At 33.7% G+C, this 25,125-nt stretch overlaps 6 protein-coding genes across 10 annotated transcripts; 5 read left to right on the forward strand and 1 right to left on the reverse strand.

The window, feature by feature from the left end:
- The first annotated feature begins 176 nt into the window (after positions 1-176).
- Positions 177-3,442, forward strand: LOC123195096. 5 transcript variants are annotated; one of them, XR_006497388.1, is made up of 7 exons: positions 177-441; positions 579-709; positions 786-887; positions 1,305-1,430; positions 2,034-2,134; positions 2,278-2,317; positions 3,046-3,147. XR_006497388.1 is itself a non-coding variant. In XM_044608703.1 (6 exons), the coding sequence occupies exons 2-6, from the start codon at positions 587-589 to the stop codon at positions 3,117-3,119; spliced, it is 459 nt and encodes a 152-aa protein (XP_044464638.1). In that variant the 5' UTR covers positions 178-441; positions 584-586; the 3' UTR covers positions 3,120-3,442. The 5 variants fall into 5 exon arrangements, 4 of the variants coding, with proteins under 4 accessions (XP_044464638.1, XP_044464637.1, XP_044464636.1 ...); XM_044608703.1 differs by lacking the exon at positions 2,034-2,134 and having other exon boundaries at positions 178-441; positions 584-709; positions 792-887; positions 3,046-3,442; XM_044608702.1 differs by lacking the exon at positions 2,034-2,134 and having other exon boundaries at positions 180-441; positions 792-887; positions 3,046-3,442.
- Positions 3,443-3,991: 549 nt separating this feature from the next.
- On the reverse strand, positions 3,992-5,662 carry LOC123195098 (chaperone protein DnaJ). Its single transcript, XM_044608704.1, has 4 exons — positions 5,540-5,662; positions 5,203-5,440; positions 4,419-4,568; positions 3,992-4,322 (listed from the first exon to the last, which is right to left on the reverse strand). Exons 2-4 carry the CDS (start codon positions 5,401-5,403, stop codon positions 4,245-4,247), a joined length of 429 nt encoding a protein of 142 aa, XP_044464639.1. The 5' UTR covers positions 5,404-5,440; positions 5,540-5,662; the 3' UTR covers positions 3,992-4,244.
- A 3,954-nt stretch (positions 5,663-9,616) lies between these two features.
- On the forward strand, positions 9,617-13,496 carry LOC123195049 (monogalactosyldiacylglycerol synthase, chloroplastic). Its single transcript, XM_044608620.1, has 9 exons — positions 9,617-9,769; positions 9,892-10,444; positions 10,571-10,743; positions 10,916-11,077; positions 11,160-11,301; positions 11,527-11,751; positions 11,972-12,034; positions 12,110-12,184; positions 12,940-13,496. The coding sequence occupies exons 2-9, from the start codon at positions 9,923-9,925 to the stop codon at positions 13,174-13,176; spliced, it is 1,599 nt and encodes a 532-aa protein (XP_044464555.1). The 5' UTR covers positions 9,617-9,769; positions 9,892-9,922; the 3' UTR covers positions 13,177-13,496.
- Positions 13,497-15,130: 1,634 nt separating this feature from the next.
- LOC123194311 (solute carrier family 35 member F5-like) lies at positions 15,131-18,527 on the forward strand. The gene is made up of 8 exons (XM_044607484.1): positions 15,131-15,518; positions 15,974-16,369; positions 16,834-17,048; positions 17,231-17,301; positions 17,401-17,502; positions 17,622-17,739; positions 18,028-18,163; positions 18,262-18,527. Exons 1-8 carry the CDS (start codon positions 15,438-15,440, stop codon positions 18,322-18,324), a joined length of 1,182 nt encoding a protein of 393 aa, XP_044463419.1. The 5' UTR covers positions 15,131-15,437; the 3' UTR covers positions 18,325-18,527.
- Positions 18,528-19,350: 823 nt separating this feature from the next.
- Positions 19,351-22,248, forward strand: LOC123194119 (ER membrane protein complex subunit 4-like). Its single transcript, XM_044607273.1, has 6 exons — positions 19,351-19,564; positions 19,665-19,721; positions 20,432-20,585; positions 21,228-21,325; positions 21,429-21,494; positions 21,952-22,248. The coding sequence occupies exons 1-6, from the start codon at positions 19,436-19,438 to the stop codon at positions 21,988-21,990; spliced, it is 543 nt and encodes a 180-aa protein (XP_044463208.1). The 5' UTR covers positions 19,351-19,435; the 3' UTR covers positions 21,991-22,248.
- A 1,678-nt stretch (positions 22,249-23,926) lies between these two features.
- LOC123194096 (probable steroid-binding protein 3) lies at positions 23,927-24,531 on the forward strand. Its single transcript, XM_044607246.1, has one exon. The coding sequence runs from the start codon at positions 24,002-24,004 to the stop codon at positions 24,302-24,304; it is 303 nt and encodes a 100-aa protein (XP_044463181.1). The 5' UTR covers positions 23,927-24,001; the 3' UTR covers positions 24,305-24,531.
- Positions 24,532-25,125: the final 594 nt, after the last annotated feature.

The raw sequence follows: 25,125 nt of genomic DNA on the forward strand, positions 1-25,125 counted from the left end.
TTTTTCAGTGATGCTATATTTTATTCTAAATGAATTGAAATTGGGTTAAATAGCTCCAAACTCAATTAGGTTTGGATTGAAACCATCACGAATTAAATTTAGTCCTGTATTTCAGCCCAACCAAGCCCAAGCCCATTTGTTACCAGGAAATGATGAAGAGGCGGCAAATGAGTACAAATTAGTACAGTCCCCTGAAAGCAGCTTAGTCTGCCATTTTGAGAATTTGAAATTTAAACCTCGAGGAGTCACGGTGGTTCGAAGATCTGAACCGGAGTCTAGTAGATCCAAACAAGTTGCGGGCGCTCCGACTAGCCGCTAAGGGGGATCAGGTTGTCGTCTCCGGTGACTTAACTGACGAGAAGAATTGTTCACGACGTTAGAGAATTTTCTAGATTGTATCGTCCGTCGTCGGTGCTGTTTTAGCAGTGAAACCGACATCCAGTAAGCCCTTGAATCTCAATTTCATGTTATTGACAAATAAAATCTCAAGAGAAATGGATTTTTAATAATTGGTATATGGACCTAAATTCAAAAGTTTTCTGTAACTTTTGTGAGCTTATGCTGTTTGATGAATTAAGTCTAGAAAATGGGGCATCATAATCATCACGCGACGGACGGTTTGGTGAATCTGTTAACCAGAGCAAACCATGATCTCAATATGATTCAATACAAGCTCGAGAAAGAATTTCAACAAGTTTACCCTGAACATGTGAGTCATAAAAAGTAAACACATGCTTTTATTCATATTTTTTTTGTTATGGCATGAATGTTTTCTCTAAATGTAGAATCAGGCTAATCCGATGAAGCTGGTTTCAAGGATAAAGAAAGTGCAGGAAGACTTGTCAACTTTGAAGGAACAGTGTCGCGAACTCTTAGCAGCCAAACAGGTATAATTGTGAATTGATGGTTTATAGTGCATATTCCATACCAGATGGACTCTATTTAAGTCTCAAGAAGAGTCTCAGAGCTTGGTATAGTGCATACTTGAAATTGTTGGGACTTAGCAAAATTTTACAAAACAACATGTGATGTTACTATGATAGTTTGATCGAATTAACTGAACGGTTAAATTGCGACCAATTTGATTTGTCCAGTTTAATTGCAAGTCAATCCAATCCAATAACTAATATGAGTTTTCATATATTGACCTAGACTAGATTGACCATTGAGTTCCAATAAACCCAATTTGATCAGCTAGTTTGCTCCGTGTTTTAAAACACTACTTCTAATATCAAATGATCATTTTAGGTGATTCCATGGTGATCATGTCAAAGTTTGATCTTGGTTCTTAATTTTATTGTTAGGATTTGATTGATAAGGCACGAACGACTCTTGTTGGGAACAGAAGTTTGGTGCAGAAGATGCAAGCATCCCTGGACATTCCTGTTACTAGCGAGTCTGAAGATCCTGCATTTGCCAGCTTCAAGGAGGTACAAGTTTTAATTGTTTTTTAATTTCTGCATTATGATTGGCAAAACTCCATTCTCAGTACAGTTAATAGTATTAGTTGTACTGTAGTTTTAAATTATGATGTTGCAACTGCAATTTTAACATAAAGGGAGCAATCAAAGAACATGGAGTTATGACTACGAAACAATGGCGAAGGGAGGACTCATGGGGTTAACTTGAAAATTTTTTACTGTAGTATATGTAAAATATGAATAAAACCCCTAAATTTTTCATTACCATTCTATATTTTTCCCTTCTTCAAATCTTGACTCCCTACATTTTATTTCTGACTCCATCATTGATATGAAAGATAATGATGAGCAGAAGTCAGCATAGGTGTCCTTTTCATAATTGAGGAGTTAATTCAATATGCTGAGTTACTTTTGCATATGTAGCATAGTATATGCACTTAATTCAGTCCAAGGCAGAATATTAGAGAATCTTATGTTGTCTTACATTATGAAAAATGTTGTAACTTTCATCTTAATAGAAACAAAATGGAGTGTCTAGGAAATTGAACTTTTCAACCTGACAGTTTTTGTTGTTATCAATGTACTGATGTGGAAGGTTGTCTATTTTCCAAGTGGTGTCTGAAGTGTATACACCATTTGCCAGCAAGCAACCAAGATCAAACTACAGTGTAGCTTCTCTCACAACAGTCCACCCAAGAAAAAAGTTCCTCTGGGTAGCTTTTGCATCACTGACATTATTCAAGGCCTAAAATTTTCTCTTGTATCTTGTTATGATTACTTCCTCACTTTCACTTCATCCATTATTCTGTAAGATTGGAAACAACTTTGTCACCTTTTTGATTTTTGATTTATGCAGATTATTGATGAGTGGACAGTTCAAATGAGAACAAGAGCAGGTAAGGATTTACAACTGGTTTCTGTACTCTTTATCTGTTTCTGGTGGTGGTAATTGACTCCAATAGCATTCTGTATTTATGTGGAAGGGTTATGAAATTCGGGATTTTGCTAAGCTGGAATGTTTATGTTCTCATTACATGTGCACTATATGCACAATTATAGTGTAAAATTCCTGCAATAGGAAGCTTTTTTTAATTTAAGATATGGATTTCAGATGAATTTCAGTGGACAGTGGATGTTGTAATTGTAGATTGGGATGCTGAGTCATGAGTGATATGTTGGAGTTCTTGTTCACACTGTTAATTTAGTTAGGAAGATGATAGAAGTAGAGGTGGGTTCAAACCAAGTCGAGTACGAATAAAGGTTAGTTTGAGTTCAATTTGAATCTTGAATAGTTAGTTTGAGCTTAGCTCACTCAAGTTTGTAAATAATTACATCGAAAAAGGAGAAAATTCACTAGAAAAGAAGAATCATCGGTGAGGCGAGTTCCAATGCGGCAACGCCAACAATATGTCAATCTCAAATTGAACTCGAACTCTGCTCATTCACATTGAACATTGAGTTGAGCCCAAGCTTGCTCGGCTTGAATCCACCCTTAGATAGAAGTGATGGGTAGAAGTAGACTTCCTCAAGTGTTTTTGAGGACCACTTGTAGTATAGTCCAATTTGAATCTAAAGGCAGAATTCAATCTACCAATATTTGATCAATACTATTTTATTGTTGCAGGAGATGAGAATCAGGACTCGGATTCTGAGGATATTAACAAATTACTTTTCTCAGCTATAGTTGAAAGCAACTGAGCAGCTTCTCTTCGGCATGCAAACCTTTAACGGTGCCAAATATAGTATTTTCTTGCTACAAGGTAATGATGAGTTGAGGATTTCAGAATAATTTAAACATGGAATACAAATAAGTACTGTTTGTTGTTCATTGACCAATGAGTGCTGGCTTTATAATCCACTAAACAGCATATAGTTAACTTGTATAAGTCCGAGTTCTGATCTGTCCTTACATTTTGTATTTGGAAACGCTACTGTTTTATTCGCCCATGCACTTGCATTGTGCATAATCTCAATTACATTTCCCATAAGGGTGGAGCCAAGCTTGCTTGGGTTTGAATTTATGTTCAGCTTGAATAAGCAAAACTTGAGCTGAAACACTAGCATTTCAAGTTAGAAGGCTCACCAGTGTCACTACAACAGAGTTCTTTTTGTAATTTTTTTTTTTTTTTAATGATTATTCTTTTCTAACATTATTCTTTTCTAACAATTCTTTCTTGGTGATATTATTTACCATTCAAACTAATTTGAGTTGGTTGTTCTAAATTCAAACCAAGCTTGAGTTGTCTTTTATTAAGGATTGGCTTGGTTTGAATCCACTTTTATTTCCCAGCCTCCAAAGTTTGATTTGCGGCCATTGTGCTCTGTAGATTTCAGTTCGTGCTGTTTGATAACTACCAATTTAAGGGGCATCTAGGCTATATGTTGTTTTTGCTTTCATGGGTTTACTTTAGGTTTATATGTTTAACAGTTTTCTAAATAGATTTTTATTCCTGGAAACAGATAGAGATGTAAAAGCCTGCACTCACAGTTCCATTACCTGTCCTTTTGTTTCAATCACAAAAATATAACCACTTGTAGGAAAAACTATGTACAGGTCTCAAAAACGAAAGGGTCCAAAAGAATTCAGATTATAGGAATTCAACTAATACAATACTACTGGTTTATATTCATAAGTGAGATGCAGCGACTTTTAATTACAAATAAAATTAATATATGGTGTGATTGTGCTGTGGATCTAAAGAAGCTCTCAGTATCAACATCGGTAGATCATAATTTTCTGCAACAGGAATGCAAAACAAACAATAACATGAATGAAATCCGCCTTCTATATCTCTTACAATTGTCTATGTCGAAAGTTGGCTTCTACTTAGAAACAGGAGGCTCCCCCAACCATTTGGCCCGAAACCCTGTTCCCTTACAATCAGAGCAACACATCGAACCCTGGTAGAATTGTGACAAAGAATAAATTTGTATGAACTCATACATACATAATAACAAGAACAATGCATATGTTAAGTCATCTAAGAATAAACATACCTTTCCTGCACATATCACACAAGTAGTGTTCCTAGAAGGAACTTGGCACAGCATGTTATCACCAAGAATAAAGAAGCCTGTACCCCCACACCATTTGCACTCGACATGTCCGTTCGAGTGGCAAGACGAACAAGAAACAGGCATCGGTTGCTGTATGTGCAAGCACCGTGAATGTTATGTATATCAGGAAACAATATTGCATACCTTAATGCACCAAATAGCATACAATAATAACTAGTTCCCAGAATAACTTCTATAAGAAGAGTGTTTATGAAAATCAACACAACAGCCATCCATTCATCCCACAAACACCAATGCATTAAGCACAACGATAATGAAAACAACTTCTTTGTTATCATTCCCCGAAGAATGATGTTAATTAGGGGTAAAAGATTCAGCTTGAGTTAAGTTTGAGTTTGTTTGGCATGGTGAGTTCGTCGGTTCACAACTTGGTTCGATTAAAATATCAATAAACACCTAAAGACTTCAAATTTTGTATTTACACCACTAAAACTTTGAATAGAACACAACTGATAAATATATAAATGATGGGTTTTAATTATAATTTTTTTAGCTGAGCTCGAGTAAGTTATGTTATGTCAAGCTTAAGCCTATATAAGTTTTCAGCCCTAATGATAATGATTCAAGTTACTTTCCTCATCAGTTTATTCTCCATTCAAAATAATTGATGCAAATCTATTCATTTCAAAGAATAAAAAAGTAATCAACTCTACACAGAAACAAGCTCTGATTCCAAGCAGCCTAAATTTGAAAAGAAAAATACCTGAGAAATTAACCAAGCTTGTTCAGTACGCCTAGCGAAATCGGAGGAACTTTCATAAGAATCAACCATAGAAGCTCTGGCACCGCCGAAAACCACCCTAGAATTCATATCCACGGTCCGCCTAGTGCCGAACAGACTTGTACCGCAAGGCACAACCGCAAACCGAATCGATACTTTTGACGGTAACGATACAGAGCTCATCTTTATTGGCAATTTTGTAACAATTGCAACCGGTAATCTACAAGTACAACAACAACTGCTCTTCATAAAAAAATTTTTCTCTTTAAAAAAATATTTATTTGAATTTATGCGAAAGGAAAATTTGAAATCGGTTAACCTAACGAGAGCGAACACTGTTTGGTTGGTTTCCCTCGTATTCAAAGCGAAGAAGAAGATAAGTATTTCCACAAACGAAACGAACAAGCTTACAATGGGCGGGCGTTCTTGGCCCACTTTTTTTTCCGCCTTTTGAGTTTGTTTCCGATTTTTCCACTATTTGACGGCGCGGTGCGGATCTTCTACGGCCCAATATGAGCCCGTTCTTGAGTTTGAACGGCTAGGTCTTGTGTTGGGCTTTTCAAATAATTTTCTAATCTGTTCGAATTCAGATTGATTTCACAACAGTTAGCCCAAACAAGCCTGAGCAGAGGTCAGTTTAAATTCAGAACAAGTGAACAATGACATATTAGTAAGGAAAATTATATTAAATGCTTGTTTTACCCTTTTATTAAGCAAAAATATCCATTTGCCCAATCCTTAAGCAAAAATGCTCATTTTCCCTATTACTAAGCAAAAATGCCCTATATTTTTTTTAAAATACCAAAATTATCTTTTACCACATCTATATAAATCCTCACACTCTCACTCTTATTAGATACACTTTTCACACCACTCAAACACTCACTCTCACTCTCATTTTTACTTAATATCAATTACTACGAATTTGTTCGGAAGAAAGAAGTTCATATTTTTGAATTCAAATCGAATTCATGAAAAAAATTATTTATATGAATCTTAACTCAAAATTTAATTTTATTTGTTAAATCTAGTTTGCATGTCATGTAAATGGGGCATTTAGATATTTTATAATAATTTAGTGGTTAAATGAATGTTAGAAAAATATGGGAGACATTTTGATAGTACACAATATATAAAGGATTTAAATAATATGTTAAGAATAAATAGATATATTGAAATACTTTAGAATGTCAACACTAAAAAAATCACTCGAAAATCTGAAAAAACATATCTGAATATCAAAAACTATACATTCATATAGTTTAGGAACGAGAAAACCGAAAAATCGATATAAAATTTCGTAATAACATCATAAAATGTGTCTAAAAAGCACAAAGCTAAAGAGACAGATGTCAAATTTGAAAACTACATATCAAAAAAGTCTAGCTCGGTCGCAAACCAACTTAAAATCATGAAAACCGAAAATCCTAAATTCAAAAAAGTTGTATAATACACATTGAAATAGTTTTATTTGGGCCTCCAAATTGGGCGCAACCAGCAAAGCTGGTTGTCATTATAGAGCTTGAAATAAGCTTCACATTGATATATTACAGGTCTTGTAACTTCTCCCAGATCAAAAGTTATGATTGTTCAAAATCTATCTCTTATAAGCCCTATAGTTTTAAAAAAGTCAATTTCCACCCAACCCACGGTTTTCACGGTTCAGTGTCCAATTTCCCACAGACCACCGTGGATCTCCCCTTGTTCCCCCTCCCCCTAAAATTTTGAAAGCACTAAATTCCCCCCCTCCCCCCCACCCCACGAGCACCTGTGAGAAATTACCGTAGCGTCGACAAATCTAACCCATTTTTTGGTCAAAAATCATTATTTCAGCTTATAATTTTAACACAAATCAAATCTACACATCCAATAATACAAAAACCCTCAATAAATTCAAGTAAAATAACCAAGAATCAAAACATTTCATGTATTGTTTAAAATCGAAACTCTAAACATTCAAACTTCAAAATCTTAATACTCCTATCAATAAATTAATTCAAACAAAAAGTGAGATGATGTACTATCTTTATTTGTCATTTTTGGTTATCGAAAAATACGAAAAGTCAACAGAAAAAATCAAAACCTGTTATGTCTGTGAGAGACCCGTAAGAGATCTAAATTTTTCTCTGAATTTGAACAGTAAATCTGTGGAAAATATGAGGTTTATATATAAGGGTAGTTTAGTTATTTCTTAAATTGGGGGGCTTTTTTGTTTAATCTTTAGAGTTTTAGAAAATTTCGTTTAACACCCTTTCATTTTAAGCATTTATTATAATTCCCCTATTAGTAAAAAAGAAAAGGGATTGTCAAAAATAAAGAAAAAATAAATAAATCGTCAAAGAAAAGTTACTGTTAAAAAAATAATAATTATCAATAAGACATATATTAAAAAAATAAATAGTAAAAATTTGGTCTTTAAAATAAAAAAAATCTAAAAATTTAATTTTTTCAATAAAAAAAATATAATGGGTCCATATTAATTATTATTCCTAGTTTATATTATTGGGGCAGGTCAAATCTAACATTAAGACGCCTCATCAATATTTCAAACCCAAATTGGATTCATTAACAATTTTTACCAACCAAATTCAACCATCTTCATTTGGGGCTTCCAAATTTATTAATCTAAGATTGGCTTTGGGATGGTCAAAATGAGATTGGACTCAAGCTAAAATCTATTTCAATTAGGGTTATATGTAATTTGAGTCGAATCAAAAGGTTTAGTTTGAGATTAATTTAAAAATAATTTAATTTAAAATAATTTAAATTTAAATATTTAAATTAACTCAAACTTGACTTATTTTATAAAAATAAAACCATTCATTTGTTCAAACACAATTTGATTAATTTAAACTTAAATTCGTATACGAGCAATTTGCACCAAATTTAATCCTAATTTCAACTCACGTTTTTTTCCTTGGAAATACCGACCACGTTGACTCATTCTAAAGAGTCTCTTGTTGAATAGAAATATGGTCAATGAGAAAACTTGGTGGGGGGACTGACGTGGCCCAATTTTAGTTATGGTAAATGTGAAACAATAGGCAGCAAAAGCACTAGGAAGAAGAAGAAGGTCATGGACGGTGAGGCTTCCACTTTCCATTTGTGTATAAATATGGCTCATGCACCACATGGGCTGCAATGCAGTTGCTTCTACTATTGAACAACTGCATGTTTTACATGTCTGTTTTTACTTATTCAAGTAGAGACTACACAACCAATGTTTTTATATGGTCCCTAAGTTATCCGGTTAGACTAATTTGATACATCGATTATCTTTATATAACATAATTAAAATTTTAAACTAGTTTTAATAATGTGGTATCATCATAACATCAGTATAATGATTGGATCGATTTGATTCAAAGATTAAACAACAGTTTAACACTGTTTATCCAGTTTAATTGCAAGTTCATTCCGCTTAATAATTAAAAACCACTTTTAGCAACGAGTCAAACCATATTTGACACTAGTTCTCAGTCAGTTTGGTTCAAAATAAAAAACAATATTCATGATAAAGATGTTTTATCTTCTTTACAAACTATGGAAATGTAACTAAGTTTGATCTATTAAATTCAACTGGGGTAAATATTATACATTTCAGATCGAGACAAATTAACTCTCATGCACATAAAAATTTATATGTCAAAGTTAATGCTTTTAGCCTTGAATTAGACATTGATAGAGTTAATGAGTCAGTTTATAGGTCAACCGATAAGATCAATTATATTAATATAATATAATTAAAATTTTAAAATAAATTTTAGTTAAATAATATCATCATGAAAGTTAGACTGGACTAACTCGAAGATTGAACTGTGATTCAATATTACTTACCTAGTTCATTCTCAAGTTAATCTAATTCAATAACTAAAATAAGTTATAGTCATGATTAAAACCAAATTTGACACCAATTTCCAATCAAAACAACCGATTTGACCCAAATTTTAAGACTGTGGCCAATTTTAGCAAACTCAATAAAACATTGTCCACGATATGAATCATATTTAAACACCATCAATGACTAAAGTAAGATTTAGCCATGATTAAAATTGAATTAGGAATTTATTAAAAGTATATTCATTTGAACCATGAGCTCATAAACTCATTAAACTAAACAACAAAAAGTTCAAACTATCGTCATCTTTAGTAGGAGGATTTTATTTATCATCATTCTTATTATGAGGATTTTACTCATAATCATCTTTATTTTTATTTTTATTTTTATCGAAAAATCATTTTTTATTCAAAAAAGAGCGTGTCGAAGATTCAGTTTAAAGGATTTTCGGTTTAGAGGACTAAATTGTCATTCTCATCTATATATTTTAAATATTTTAAAATAATTAAATAAAAAATTTTACAAATGTGGCATACGCTTACACCCAAAAGTTGTCCTTCTAATGCTCTACCATATAATGCCTCATTAATATCTCATATTTCCCTGCTTAGAAGTTAGAATAACAAAGCGCATTTGGCTATAAAAATTCCCAGAATCTTATTTCTTTTCTAAATCCTCTCTTTGTGACCACAAATCTCGCTGCAGGATTTCGTATGTCTCTCCATTCTACAGCCTCTAGTTCTTCGCAATCGCTTGTTTACTCTTACCTGACAAAGACTGTTATAGACTGATTACTCATTCCTCATTTTTTTTCTTTTTTTTCTTTTTGTCAGAATACCATTAATTCTGCTGAAAATTCTCATCATGCATCATTCGTCTACTTTAACCCAAGATTCGACTCCAAGTTTCCATTTTGTTCCTCAATTTAGTCGCTTTGCTTTCAATTCGGGACTCTTGAACGATAACCCAGATTGTTATTCGTCTTCTAAGTCCAATTTGTTGTACTATGACACGTTCAAGTCTTCGATTGGTCTAAAACAGAAACGCAAAGCTGTTTCTGCTTCGTTGATTTTGGGTTGTAAAGCGAGCGGTTCTTCGAGTATCGGTAGAATTGTTAACGAGTTCAATAGAGTTATCAAGTTTCACTGTGAGAGAATCCCAATTGGGTTCGGGTTCGCTTCGGTCAGGGTTGGCTCTAGCGAGAACAATGGGTTCAAAGATGAAATTGGCGGCGTTTTGGAGGGTGAAGGTTTGCCTTTGAATGCTGTAGAGAACGAGAGCCCCAAAAAAGTCTTGATTTTGATGAGTGATACCGGTGGTGGTCACAGAGCTTCTGCTGAGGCTATTAAAGCTGCGTTTAATGAGAAATTCGGTGATGAATATCAGGTCAGATTGAATTAAAATTTTTTATTTCTTATCACCCAATTGTGAGACTTAGAAGAAAGGATTAGTGGGTGTGTTAGTTATGCGTTTGATGGTCATTTGCTGTATGTTAAAGAGTGTGCGTGGCAGGTGTTTGTTACTGATTTGTGGACTGATCATACGCCATGGCCTTTTAATCAATTGCCGAGAAGCTATAACTTCTTGGTAAAACATGGACCATTGTGGAAGATGACATATTATGGATCTGCCCCGCGTGTTATTCATCAATCTAATTTTGCTGCAACTTCAACCTTCATAGCTCGGTGAGGCTTTGTATGGATGCTTTTGAGTTATATATATTTATGGTTGGAGCTTGGATGTTGATGAACAACTTTTGATTGATAAAACATGTTCATCGGATTTATACAGAACTTAACTGTTGGCTTATTTTAAAGAATGTTTGAGTTTCATCTAATATGCTATCCCTTCTTTTAGGGAAGTTGCGAAAGGATTGATGAAATACCAACCTGACATTATTATTAGTGTACATCCATTGATGCAACATGTTCCGCTTCGTATCCTGAGAGCTAAGGGCCTTTTGAAAAAGATAGTTTTTACTACAGTAGTTACAGATTTAAGCACTTGCCATCCTACATGGTCGGTTCTTCACTTACAGTATACGTTCTCATTCATTTACGATCCCTTGCATAATTTTGACCATTAGTGTCTCTGTGTGTAGGTTTCATAAGCTTGTAACAAGATGCTATTGCCCAACAACAGATGTGGCCAAGAGGGCTGTGAAAGCAGGACTGCAGCCCTCCCAAATCAAAGTTTATGGACTTCCTGTTCGACCTTCATTTGTGAAACCTGTCCGGCCTAAGGTTGGTTATGCCTATGAGAGATTGACCTTTTAAATGTGATGTTCTTTTCCACTTACAAGTCATGTGTTGGTGTGCTGTAATGTCTGGACATTTTTCATTGATATGTTTCTGGGACATTCATTACTTTTTATAGTTACTTTGAATTTTTCTTAGTCTGCTGCTGTGTTTATCTAGGAAATGATTTTGGCAATCTTTAACTTACTTTAAGTTTCATGATAACTTTAGGTTGAATTAAGGAGAGAACTAGGAATGGATGAGGATCTTCCTGCTGTGTTACTGATGGGAGGAGGGGAAGGGATGGGTCCCATTGAGGCTACCGCTCGGGCACTTGAGGATGCATTATATGATGAGAATCTTGGTGAACCAATAGGTCAGGTTCTTGTGATATGTGGTCGTAACAAAAAGCTTGCCAACAAATTGCTTTCAATTGATTGGAAAATTCCCGTTCAGGTATTAGCTTAGTCTCTCAGAATTCAACCATAATTTTCCCTAATTTTTCCTGTTCAATGTCTTGTCTCACTTTTATATTTGACATAATGTTTTGGCAACTTTTTGTTTGTGGATTTCTTTTTTTATTGTATTTAAACTGAGTTTGGATTTCAAAACAAATGATTTCTTTCATCCACAACTTTCTATATGCATATGTGTTACAGTTGTATTCCTTATACAGGTGAAAGGGTTCGTTTCTAAAATGGAGGAATGCATGGGTGCTTGTGACTGCATAATTACAAAGGTAAGTTTCTTCTGAGAGCAATGGTATATCCTTACAGTTCCTTATCAGCCATCTAATAATATTTTTATTCTGTAGGCTGGCCCAGGGACCATTGCAGAAGCAATGATACGAGGCCTCCCTATAATTTTGAATGATTACATTGCTGGGCAAGTAAGTTTGATTTAACAATTTTCTCTATTTCTAGGGATTGTTATTATATTTTACTGTTCATTGTTTGATTGGATTTAAGATCTGGTGCTGGTTAGCTAACAATGTGAATTGTAAGGCAAGGCTCAGATGTGTTTTGGATGTGTGTGATATATGTGTATTGTTATAAAGTTAGGTTAGAAAGACATAATTTTATTATAAATGCCAGACAGCGAAAGTTTGAAAATGATAGCTGCAAGACCAAATTAGCCATATTATAGCAACACCAAATTAACATGCCCACATATAACAATACCTAATTGTTACCCTTATGTCTCCTACATCTCACTCACCTCACTTATGCTAAAATTGATCTAAGCTACTTCAAAAAGTTCCCTGCCCCTGCCCATGACTTTGGAAGACTGCTAATTGACAGTGCAGATTCAGTGGTAAATCACTTAGCAATGCTTCTTCTCCTGCATGTTGCAAGGTGTTGTTCCAATGGTTTTCATATTAATTTGAAGTGAAAGGAAGGTCATTTGTATGTAACACATAAAATCAACCCTGTGCTTATTTATATTGTCCACCTCCCTGTTTTGATTTCTATCTATAGTTTCTGCCCACAATGTTTGTCAAGATTGCCGGGGTTGTTTGAGATTTTTAACTTTGATATAACTTATTTTTAGCTGTTTCCTTTAACAATTCATGCATTCATCACTTTATGCTTTAATCCTATTTTCCTAGAAGTATGTACTCACACCCTTACGGTGCTATTATAGGAAGTTGGCAATGTGCCTTATGTGGTAGAAAATGGATGTGGGAAATTTTCGAAGTCTCCAAAGGAGATTGCCAGCATTGTTGCTCAATGGTTTGGACCAAAAATGGAAGAGCTCAAGGCCATGTCACAGAATGCATTAAAGCTGGCAAGACCAGATGCTGTTTTTAAGATTGTTCAGGATCTTCATGAGCTGGTTAGAGAAAGAAATTTTGTACCACGGTATTCATGTGTAACATAGCTCTGTTGCCCTCTAAAATTTTGGGTCATATGGGTGAACTTCCTTTCAGCCCCTCATTCCAGTGCTTGATCATATGATTACATGGGAAGAAAATACTGATTTTATGATGCCTCTCTTTATTTTTTCTTTTTAACCTTTTGGTGAAAACCAACATGCAATTTGTTCCTTAGTATGCTGCGATAGGCTAAAGGAAATAGGTGATCTGTTCTGCAATATGCGTTGAAGAGTTTTTAGTTGGCCTAATAATGTGATGGCCAAGGGCATTTTTTAGGTTGTATACAGATTTTCTTCCATAGTCAAATAAGAACTTTTTCCTTGTAGCTTCTTTTCTGCCAGATTGAAATATTTCTTAGCTGCATTGTCTATGATCCTGTCAACGCTAAAGTTGAAACTTTGTTACTTAAAAACAAGAAGTTAACTCTTTACACCCTAATTTAATATTGTCGTGCTTCTCATGGTTATTGATTGTTAATGTTGAAGTTTTCATACAAAAGAAAGTAATAGTAGGAGTTTCATTTTCCCATTGCTTAGGTAAGTCCAGTCCAGTTATATTTATAGCAGTATTTTAAAGCCAGACCAGCTGTTTAAACTGGTTCAGTTGAGATTCAATGTTTAGTTCATTTTATCGATGTTTGTAGTTTAGATAGTCAGTGTATTAGATTGATATGAGGTTGAATTGAGTAAATCACGTCAAGTCAGTCCGGTCAAACTGTTGTGTTGATGTTCGTAAGAAAAATTTTGCAATTACTCAACTCTCAATCATTGCAAGGAAATGCACTATATCATCATACTATTATTTTGTTTAATAATATATTGTTATAATTCATATTTAATTTATCACAGAATTGGCTAAGTTAAAGAGTGAAAAATCGATTCATTTTGTGAAGAAATATATATTGCGTATCAATCATGTCATATCGTTTTAATATTTATATAATCTATTATTGGTCTTGTCATCAGTCTGGATAGATCAATACATGGACGGTATCATGATTGAGTCAATGCCAGAAAACATTGATTTATATACAATTGAAGACATACCCTCGTAATAAATCCTTTGTTTATTCTTCAATGGAGGTCACCACCACAGTTCTGGTGAATGGAAGATGAAGGTGGAGCTAACAGCAGCTGATTCTGGCTCCTAGTCTTTTTCTACGTCAATTTCAACAAGGGTGATGTCGAGGAACACACCCTCAACCACTGGACTGTAACAAATGTGAGTTAATCTTGCCATCTATCAACATCACCTCAACATCCGTTGCTACAAGTTCATGGAACCTTTATTTTAGGAGTGGTTTCAAATTGGATCAAATTAAGTTTAAATAAATGTTAGTTTAAAATTGACTCAAATCTTGAATGATAAATTAAGTTTGAATTCGAATTATTTCAAATAATAAACAGTGACATAAAAAAAGAAAATAAGTTATTGAAAATTGAAAAAAATAATAGTTAAGAAATTATAGTAGAAAAATAGTTTTGGTGAAGAACCATTGATGAACTTTGAAAGCCAAACCATAAAGATGGAGTTTTAATTAAAATTTAATTTATTGAAAGTAAATATGAATTCAAATCTAAATTAGTTCAATTCAATTTGAATTTAACTATAAAATTTATTTTCTCAAAAGACTTTGGAGCAAAAATCTTCCCTTTTGTGTGTCAAACCTGCAAAATAAAATCTTGTTAACTCCTAGTATATTACATTGTTTTAACAAAACTAGTTTCGAGATTTTGACGATGTTTGTGTGTCAGTTTGAATCCACACCAAAGATGATGAGAAGTCCTTGGGATTTATCCTTAATGTGAAGTTGCTTTAGAATCTATACCACGTCAGCTGGCTCCGGAAAGGGTGGACGAATGCTGACGTGGCATGATCAAGTGGGTCCCGCCAAACCCAACACAGCAAGCTATGAAGTCTCATCCAATGCCACCTCAATCAACACTTGTCAGTTTGTAACAGTCTCCATTACCAACGCCAAACATAGGAAAGGAAAATTTTAACTGCAAATTTCAATGCAAAGCTGCAGACTTGATCAAGGTTCGGCACTTTGATATTCACAAATTTTTCATTTTTAATAATTAAAAAAGGGACCATTTGCAGGCTTCTTATCCTAAATTTTGGGTATTTTGTTTGGTATGAGGTGCCTAGAACTTCTCACCTGAAGATGAATATTTTATAGCATAAAAAAAGAGAATAAACGGTTACCCAGTTCATAGTTTGAGTCAAGCTTTGAGTTTGCAGAGCTTTGATTGTGTTGTGGGTGATGGGTTGGAAATACAACGCTGGGTTAGGCTTGATTGGCAGTGTTGTGTTTATATGGGTCACCTCTGCGGAGATCACTCAGGTATATTAGAAACATATTCTGATATCTTTTTCTTTGTCTTTTCTCTTTATTTCATTGTTTGGTTTCCAAGAAAGTGAAATCAAGTTGGAATTTTGGATGTTCCTTTTCTCTTTCTGGTATTTCTTTTTATGAGTGCTTATGTAATTTGCATAGAACAATCAGTCTTTTGGGAATTGAGGATTTAAAAAGGCTCTTTTGGGATTTGTTTTTCATATCTATTGATCATTTATTAGTAAGAATGGGAACTGAGGGGCAGATGTTTGAAGTTTTATTTTACATTTAAGATTGGTGATTTGGTATTGTAAATTCAATATGCTGAAGGCTCTAAATAGCTGTGAAGTTCCCTTATGTGGCCATGAGCTATATCTATATGACAGAAATCCTGAATATATATATTTTTCCGATTGGCATTCCATGGTTAAGTAATTATAATGTCAACTTCTTATTTTCTGCAGAGAATCTTTGTAGAGTATAGACAGCCATTTGCACTTACATATCTGGGGGTGTCTCTCATGGTAATATATTTGCCCGTGGCACTTCTGAAAGATTGTGTCTGCAGCTTCTTGGGTGCAACCGTTTTTAGGAATTTTTCACATGAGATGTCTGTGTCAAGCACTTCTACTGGACTTGATATTCCTCTTAGAATCAATGAGTTGCAGGACGGTTCAGAAACTGATCTGCAAAGTAGACTACTTAGTGCCAAATATCTTAGTGAAAGGGAAGAGGGGGGGCCTTTGCTCCCAAAGAATGAGGAAGATGATCCGCCTATGCTTGAAGACAGCAGTTATCTTCATTCATGGGACATTGCCAAGTGCAGTTTGTATCTTACTCCTGTATGGTTTTTGACAGAGGTAAAAGATTCGTCTTCATATCATTTTCTATTGAAATCATTGGCCCTTGTATAGAAGTTTGCCTCGGGAAAAATAAGCCAGTATTGCAAGTAGTATATGGCTCACAAGTAGTTGACATTAAATATGTGTAGTAGTTTAATGTGTTGCATAAACATAACTTAAATTGTTGAAAGACTTATTCTGTACAATCTACAGAAGATATGACCCCAGATAGGTCTGAATGCAGGAAGAGCATCATGTATCTGATCCTTGTTAGCTTGGAATGGATGTTTTGTTGCATTATTGTGCACGAATACAACTCAACAAAACTTGAAAATGGGTTTAATTATATAATGATCTTTTTTTAGTTCTTTCATTTGTATTACTGAACATCTCTTGTTTTGAATGACATTATGATAAATGATAGGGTATGTTTCTGCCCCTTTCTGAGTATATGACTAGTTTAATTCCTTAATTTCATGCAGTATCTATCAAACTCTGCTCTGGCCAATACTAGCGTAGCAAGTACGACTGTCCTAACTTCTACATCGGGGCTCTTTACGCTTTTCTTTGGAGCTCTACTTGGCCAGGACTCCATTAGTATTGCAAAAGTGGTTGCTGTCTTTGTAAGTATGGCAGGTGTTGCAATGACAACAGCTGGAAAAACTTGGGCAAAAGATGAATATCTAAGCATCTCTGAGTGAGTTGAATACATTACTTGGATAGCTGTATTAAGCTTTTTCTTGAGGGCTCTCTAGATTTCTTCCTCTTTTCATTCCCAACTATCTATGTCGATTCGTCTGTACACTCTTATGTACCCCATTTACAAGACTAATAAATTGTATTTTGCTTTTTGAACTCTCTTCCTTATATGTTCTCAAGGTCTAGAAGGCACTCAATCACAGGGGACATTTGCGGCCTTCTCTCTGCAATTTCATATGGATTATTTACAGGTATTTACAGTTGTTGTGATATATACAATTTCAGTAATTGTAGTTACTAAATCATGTCCAAATCTTCTGCCTGATGCTTAACTTTTCTATGTATTGCAGTGCTGCTCAAAAAATCTGCCGGGTCCGAAGGAGATAAGGTGGACGTGCAAAAGTTCTTCGGATATATTGGTCTCTTCTGTCTCCTTGGTCTTTGGTGGTTAAGTAAGTAGCTTGCAACTAAAAAGACAAACAGTTGAACAAGAATTATACCACAACGCTAAAACTTCCAGTAGTTAGCATATTGTTTGAAATATCTGGCATTAATGTCACTTTCTATGTAGTATGGCCGCTGAACGCAGCAGGACTTGAGCCTCAATTCGAGTTTCCACATTCAGCATCTGTTGAAGAAGCTGTGCTGTTCACTGGCTTGGTGGGGAGTGTTCTCTCAGACTACTTATGGTATGTACAATAAGAACACCCTCCACATATTTCAATTAGACACCACTATCCGGACCTAGAAGAATATAATTATGCGTACAAACAAATTGTACAAACTTAGTTATACGAATTGAGATAACAACTTGTGATTGGATGATGTAATTGTTTTTTTTTTTTTCACTTCAAAATTATCCAATTAAATGCAACTACATAAGATTGTATAAATAAATTGGTATAATTTGTTTGTATAGTATTACTCGACATGAAAACTATAAGGTTGTTTTTTCTGAATGTGTTAAATGAATCCAGGGCCCTTTCTGTGGTTTGGACAACTCCGTTAGTCGCAACGCTTGGCATGTCCTTAACGATACCCCTAGCAATGTTAGCTGACATGGTTATTCACGGCCGGCACTATTCTGCAATCTACATCCTTGGATGCATTCAAGTAGAATCATTTTTTTTCCTTCTCAGTATCTTGCTTACTACATTCATAACCAAGAAATGGAAACTTCACTCACTGATAGAGTTGTAAATTGGATTCAGGTATTTGCAGGTTTCGTTATAGCCAATCTATCTGACAAGTTTTCGGCAAAGGGGGAATTGTAGCAGTAGCAGCAAGCAAGATAGTGTAAAAATCTTGAATGAGAATGTAAAATACTTAAGGATTTTGAAGCAACAAGTAATGCTCTCTTATTATTATAATGCAAAATGTGAATAAGGAACAAACAGCAGCAAACCCTAGTTATCTATATGGTTCTGTGTGAATTATCAAATTTTGTTTTCATAAAAGAAACATAAGCTTTGTTTTAGACAATTTGTAGAAGGAATTTCAAAATGTTGTTACCTCTTTTCCTGAAATGCTCAAGCTTGAATTGCACTAGTTGAGTTTGAATCAAGTTTTGAACTCTTTTTTATAGACGAGATGAATTCAAGTCTATTTAAACATTTGAATATACGCCAACTCGAATTGAAGTGAAATGAACAAAGGAAAAAAATGCCTTAATTGTTTCAATAGAAATAAAAGGAATATATAAATTCACATAATTTTTTTTATATTGTTATGCAGTTAATCTCTTCTTATATCAAACTTACGAAAACGATATTCAAAAGATCATATATATAACATATAACGATTAGTCATATCATCCGTAGATCAAGTTAAGATATGAATAACTATTTTTTAATCTGAAAGAACAAAAATAATGAATCTTAATGTTTTTTTGATACATCTAATTATTTTTCTTTTTTATATCTACTAAATACAAGATAATATGCCTAAAATTATTATCTTCTATTTTATCGGGATAATACAATTGAGTATAGTATCTTTTTCAAGACTTTTTTAATACCATTAATAATTGTTTTATCGATTTATGACCAAATGACTCAATAATATAACATTGGAGTTCCCTGAAAAATATTGCTAAGACAATAATTAAACCAAACATAGAAGAAAAAGGAAAAATATATTTTTCCCAAAGAATTTTATAATGGAATTATAAAAATAATCTAATCCTAAATAAACATTTTAACAAATCAGAGGGGAGACCGGCCCGGTCCGGGTTAATGGAACCGGATCCAAATGGTCTATTGGCTTGGCCGGCTCCCAAGTTAAAAGGTCGTCTTTAGGAAAAATATAAAAAAACAAAACAAAACACTTCCACTCCAACGAGGAAGAGCAGCAGATCGGAAAGAGCAGCGAATTTCATCGAATCTAATGGAGAAGGGTAAAGCAGTGATGGGGTCGGGGAGAAGATGGGCCGTTGATTTCACTGACAATTCAACCATTCCTTCCTCACGTGACATACCTGATCCTCCTGGCTTCACTCGCGCTTCACAAGATCAGGTTCTCCCTCTCTTCTCTATCATCTCTTTTTATTCTTTGGATTTTTTTGTCTTTAATTTTTTTTTTCAAAGTTCATTTATTGACTTTGTTATCTTATTAGGATGATTCAACCACCAGTCGACAGAAGAAAGATGCCGAGGCTAATTGGAAGGCTCAGGTAATGTAAATTCCTCTTCGGATATTTTGTTTAGTGTAATGCTACTTGAACTTACAATGGTTACAGATTAGGGGTGCAAATGAACCTAGCCAGAGTATTCTTTGGCCGGAGCTTGAAATTAACGAGCTCGGGTGTTGTCAAGCTCAGTTCTTGAAAAATTGTAGTTAAAACTCTGAACTTATATATTTATCAGTTGTCTCATGTTCAAAGTGAGAGTAAGATTTTTCAGGTTCCACTGTAAAATTTTAAATTTGTAGGGATTTATTGATATTATATTTGAGCCGAGCAACAACAAGCTTAAAAACTTAGTTCAACAATAATCAAATTGAGCTGCAAGTAGCTTGCTAGTGATTTGATTTGTTCGCAACTTAATAGAAACACTGGTACAAACTTGACATGTTATCATGTAATTGGATGTTACTTTATCACTAATTCAAAATCATACAAGCATAAAATAACATGTTAGCATTTGTGTAGCAGTGTTAGTGTCCATTGTTTGTGTGTGAAGTATTATTATTTTGTTTAATTAGGTTAACTGCTAGATTTCCAGTTGATTGGTTCAATTCTGTGAATTTTAGGTTAGACAAATCAAGCTTATTTCATGAAGTTATTTTTGGATTTGTGCTTTAAATGAATCAAATTCTGTGATTATTGTGGAATTGATCAAAAGTATTATAGTTTGTGATATTAGTTTTCTTATTTATGTACAGAAAGCTTGGGAAGTGGCACAAGCTCCTTTCAAGAATTTGCTAATGATGGGGTTTATGATGTGGATGGCTGGAAGTACTGTACATCTTTTCAGTATTGGTATTACATTTTCAGCTCTCTGGCAGCCTATAAGTGCTCTTCAAGGAGTCGGAAAAGGTAAGCGCAATGCTACTAATTTGTTTTGAAGTGATTATTTATGTTCCAAGGCTCTTCAATGGAAAGTGAGCATACTTTTGTTGTACAGTGAATAAAATGTTATTGGAGAGAGTAGGAAGAAACCATGTCATTTGTATTTATTGTCATGACCATGTTTCTTTGTCCACAAATGTTTGCCTCCTTATTTCTGCTGGCATTCTGAAAGGGCTTTTTATAAGGTTTGTTGGGGATACATCAGTGTTTATAAGTAGAGGGTGAAGTTGTGTATAGGAAATGCTAATAAGAACATTTTTCTGTTTGTCTCAATTTTTGATCTGACTGAATAACTATTTTTTTTCTTGTAAAATATCATTGATATGGAGGATATGTATTTCTTTTACTAAACTTGTGCTCAAGTTCATTCTTTAACCTTGCACCTTACTTGTGTCTACCAAATGACTCTACCTTCAGAATATCAGCATATGCCAACAGTTCTTCTAGTGCTTTTTTTTTTTTTTTTCATAGATGGGTTTGTCTTGGTTTTCTTGTACTGTTGGTCATGATGGAATTTTTCATTGTTAACAAATGTATACACAATGATCAGCATCTTGAGCTACCAAATGTCAAAGCATTGTCACAAGTTCATTCACTTTGAATTTGCAGTTTTTGAGCCTTACAAAGACAGTAAAGTAGATCTTTTGGGGCCTAAGTTGCTTTTCATTGCCCTTAATTTGGGAGGTTTAGCACTGGGTGTCTGGAAGGTAAGATTCATTTTCCCTTAAAAATTTTTAATGGTTGTGTGTTCCTGAATATTGAAATACTGAGGAGCTAAATATTGCACTTTTGTTTATTCAACTTTGGCAGCTAAACACTTTGGGGCTTCTTCCAACACATGCATCAGACTGGGTTTCATCATTACCCCCTGCTCAGGTTTAATTTTTCTTCCTTACCCCAAGTCGGCTTCCTCTTTACATGTCAAAATTGAGAGAAGCATTGGAAAAAGTTTGTGTGGTCTGCTAAAAATGTTTGTTATGTATACATAAAATTTAGGATAATTTGTCTGTATATTGTGGGTTCTTTATAGGGCTGAATCCGAACCGAGCCAACTTGGCTTGGCTCGATGTTCAACTTGATTTGAGCCGAATTTGAGTTGGAACTTTAGCTCGGCAAATCAATTTGAGTTCAGCTCAAATCCCTCTCCAGGAACACTGTTTATCTTGTTGGTGATACTTTTCATCCCACCAGCAACCCTTTGACAACATCTCCAACTAGCTCAAACGAGATCGAGCTTGAGCCAGCCCATGTTCAGGCTGAGCTCAGCTTGAATCCAACCCTAGTACTTTGTATAGTCTTCTCTAATATCAAGTGCTTTCTGTTTTATTTTCAGGAGGTTGAATATTCTGCGGGAGGTATTCCTCTGCACTAATGTGCTACCTGGATTTTAATTTACAAGTATTCTATGAGATTTTTTTGGTGGAAAGAAGTTACAAGATCAATTGGAACTTTTAAGGTGTTCCTGGTAGAAGTTGAAGGCTTGTTTTGTGTGGGTGTGGCTGCCTCTGCCCTAGAAAAAACAACCACATGTATTGATTTTAATCTTTGGATCTGGTTTCTGTAGCACTTAATTATGAATTGGTAGATTATTATTGATTCCCATATTCAGATTGACCTTTTTCAACAAAAAGCGACTTCAATTTTCTTTGGGAAGTTGATTGATTGATAATTGTTTTGTCCTATAATGGAATTTTGTCATTGGGTGATCTAATTATTTAATTTCCTTGAGCTTGAGATAAAAACTATTAACTTAGTTCGGTTAAAAAAAATTACAAGAAAACTTCATATTTTATACATTTATCAAGTATTCCAAATTAAAAAGTAATATTAAAGAGGTGCACCCTTTTAAGTGTAGAATTTAAACATTTAAGAGGTCTATTGATATTATATTTGAACTAAGTTACAAATACGTGAGATCCTTAAGTCAAGCAAAAATAAACTCAAACTGAAATCAACACAAATTGAGTTGCAAGTAAATCGAGAGTAACTAGACCTATATGCAACCCTAATAAAAATACATTAATTTATATAAATAAATTAATAAGAAATGTACGTAAATATAGTATTATTCCCTTGATATGATAAAAAATCAGTTTATAAATTGGAAAATCGACAATGAATTTGGCTTTACTAATAATAAGTATTAATTTTAGTGTTAAATAATAATGTGTTAAAATACGACTGAATATTATTTTATTTTTAATTTAAAATTATCTAATTATATAGTAACATATCATCATTAATATAATATATATAATTTTAATGTTTTGAAAAATGGATTTATGCTAAAAGACAAGATTATAATCAAAGAAAAAATAAATGAAATATTTGAAAAAAAAAAAAAAAAGAAGGACCAAAAGACAAGAATATGCTCAAATATGCTTGCTTTTAGGTAAAGCAAAGTCTTTGAGTTTAGGGAAAAAAAATGCAAAATTCTACATCTTTCTTGACTTAAAATCATAAAAGTATTCCACTAGGGTCACACAAGATAATGTGTAATCTTGAGATTACATATGAAAAAGTATAATTTGGTTTGAATTACTCTTGAAAATATTTTAATTCAACAAATTCCCAATTTTTTATATACAATTCAACCTAATCAAGTCTTTATTATTGTGATTCCAATATTTATAGTTTAAAAATTTTATAATATTTTCAAATATTAAAGAGCTTTGGTTCCGAGTAACATATAATTGTCTCACTAATTATATTATTTAATTTATTAAATAATAAAAAATTTTAATAATATTTTATTATTAAATTAACATAACAAATAATATAAAGTATAATCTAATTTTATTATTAAAATATTTCATATTAATCTTAATTTTATTATACTTTTACTATTATTAAATTTTTAGAACAAAATCTGTTATTGTTCAAAATCGTACCCTCATTGTCTCTTGCACGAAATTGTGCCATTTTGCTGCTTTACATTAGCCATAACATTGAAACATTAACAATTGGTCTCATTAAGTAAGATGACCAATAAAAGATGAAATTTGATGGTTGGATTGTTGAACTTGAAATCATAAAACTTAACCTATCACATAGTCGTCTCATGATATTCATCGCACATTCACTTGTATTATTGTTGAAATCGGCATTAAAATTTTTTTTATAATAATTATTAAACTTTTTTATCGTATTCTATCATTAATCAAATATAATAATTATTTATTAATATTAATTTGACGGGCAAAACAATAATTTAGTAATGATTAAGTAATCCTTGAGTAATTTTTTTAATAATTAACAAATTATTATTAAATTTCTATCACTTTCATCATCTTCTGTATTTGACACAAGACCCAACCAAACTAAACAAAATCAACAACAATTTGACACAAGACCCATCAAACCAAACAAAATCAACAACAACAATGGAGTTCACGCCACAGCAGCTTCTTCAGTACAACGGTACCGACTCTTCAAAGCCCATCTACGTTGCGATCAAAGGCCGCGTGTTCGATGTGACCACTGGCAGATCCTTTTACGGCCCAGGTGGTGCGTACGCGATGTTCGCAGGCAAAGATGCGAGCAGAGCTCTGGCAAAAATGAGCAAGAATGACGAGGACATCACTCCCTCTCTCGATGGTCTGTCCGAGAAAGAGATTGGTGTTCTGGATGATTGGGAGAAGAAGTTCGAAGCCAAGTACCCAGTTGTTGGTCGTGTTGCTTCTTAAAGTTTAGCCCTTTGTCATGTTATAACTATTATGGTTAAGCATACGCATGTAATTCCGTGTGTGTTTGTGTTTATGGGGATTTTATGTCCTGGAATGACTGAATGTGTTTAAAAGATGTTAACTTTGTACTAAAGTTATCTGTGTGTTGGCTTGGAAGGATTGTGTATTATCAGAACTTGCTGGTATTGCGAATAAATCGAGTAATAAAATGAATTGGGTTGTGTGAATCTGTCTTTCCAATTCTTTTTATTTTGTTTGGCTTGCATTTGTGTGCTGTGTCCATAGTTTGTTCGATTTGTTTGTACTATGATTCATTTAATTCCTGCATTGAATTTGAGATCCTTGTTGGTCTCTTTGGTTCGCTAAGATGCCTCTGAATGTGAGTCTCTATAGAAATCTATATGGATGTTGGATTGCATATAAATAAAGGAGGATGGAGTGAGTTTGGAAACTTTGTTCACTTTCAGAAGTTATTTCTAGGGTGAATGCTTATGTCTACGTATCTGAAGCTTGATTCTGCTAGTCTTTTGATAGGAACTTTAGTTTCTAGTGTGTGTGGTTATTCTGAGTGATCTTCTGTGGGGAGCTTTAGTTTCTAGGATGTGTGGTTGTGCTGACTTCTTGTGTGTTGGTTGGTTGGTAAAAGGTTTTAGAATTTTGCTGCTCTTGGATAAGAGCTATGTTATGTTGTTGTAGTATAAAAGGAAAAATTGGCAGCCCATAAACCGAGATTGGTGAACATAGACTTTTTACGGCTTTTTCTTGTGTATATATGTTCTATTAAAAAAAAAAAAAATTATGGTGTTTTTTATACAATCTGA

This window comes from Mangifera indica, chromosome 13 (genome assembly GCF_011075055.1).
Source record: "Mangifera indica cultivar Alphonso chromosome 13, CATAS_Mindica_2.1, whole genome shotgun sequence".
Taxonomy (NCBI): Eukaryota; Viridiplantae; Streptophyta; class Magnoliopsida; order Sapindales; family Anacardiaceae; genus Mangifera; species Mangifera indica.

Bases quoted from the DNA above. Each gene is read 5' to 3' on its own strand.
- LOC123195096 (XM_044608701.1), top strand. From the start codon at position 587: ATGGGGCATCATAATCATCACGCGACGGACGGTTTGGTGAATCTGTTA. The intron at 710-785 runs GTGAGTCATAAA...CTCTAAATGTAG, and splicing joins AACAAGTTTACCCTGAACAT to AATCAGGCTAATCCGATGAA. The intron at 2,318-3,045 runs GTAAGGATTTAC...TTATTGTTGCAG, and splicing joins TCAAATGAGAACAAGAGCAG to GAGATGAGAATCAGGACTCG.
- LOC123195098 (XM_044608704.1), bottom strand. From the start codon at position 5,403: ATGAGCTCTGTATCGTTACCGTCAAAAGTATCGATTCGGTTTGCGGTT. The intron at 4,569-5,202 runs GTATTTTTCTTT...TTGCACATACAG, and splicing joins AAGCTTGGTTAATTTCTCAG to CAACCGATGCCTGTTTCTTG. The intron at 4,323-4,418 runs GTATGTTTATTC...CAATTCTACCAG, and splicing joins GTGTGATATGTGCAGGAAAG to GGTTCGATGTGTTGCTCTGA.
- LOC123195049 (XM_044608620.1), top strand. From the start codon at position 9,923: ATGCATCATTCGTCTACTTTAACCCAAGATTCGACTCCAAGTTTCCAT. The intron at 10,445-10,570 runs GTCAGATTGAAT...TGTGCGTGGCAG, and splicing joins AATTCGGTGATGAATATCAG to GTGTTTGTTACTGATTTGTG. The intron at 11,078-11,159 runs GTCGGTTCTTCA...CTCTGTGTGTAG, and splicing joins AGCACTTGCCATCCTACATG to GTTTCATAAGCTTGTAACAA.
- LOC123194311 (XM_044607484.1), top strand. From the start codon at position 15,438: ATGGGTTGGAAATACAACGCTGGGTTAGGCTTGATTGGCAGTGTTGTG. The intron at 16,370-16,833 runs GTAAAAGATTCG...AATTTCATGCAG, and splicing joins CTGTATGGTTTTTGACAGAG to TATCTATCAAACTCTGCTCT. The intron at 17,503-17,621 runs GTAAGTAGCTTG...CTTTCTATGTAG, and splicing joins CCTTGGTCTTTGGTGGTTAA to TATGGCCGCTGAACGCAGCA.
- LOC123194119 (XM_044607273.1), top strand. From the start codon at position 19,436: ATGGAGAAGGGTAAAGCAGTGATGGGGTCGGGGAGAAGATGGGCCGTT. The intron at 19,565-19,664 runs GTTCTCCCTCTC...TTATCTTATTAG, and splicing joins CTCGCGCTTCACAAGATCAG to GATGATTCAACCACCAGTCG. The intron at 21,495-21,951 runs GTTTAATTTTTC...TTTTATTTTCAG, and splicing joins CATCATTACCCCCTGCTCAG to GAGGTTGAATATTCTGCGGG.
- LOC123194096 (XM_044607246.1), top strand. From the start codon at position 24,002: ATGGAGTTCACGCCACAGCAGCTTCTTCAGTACAACGGTACCGACTCT.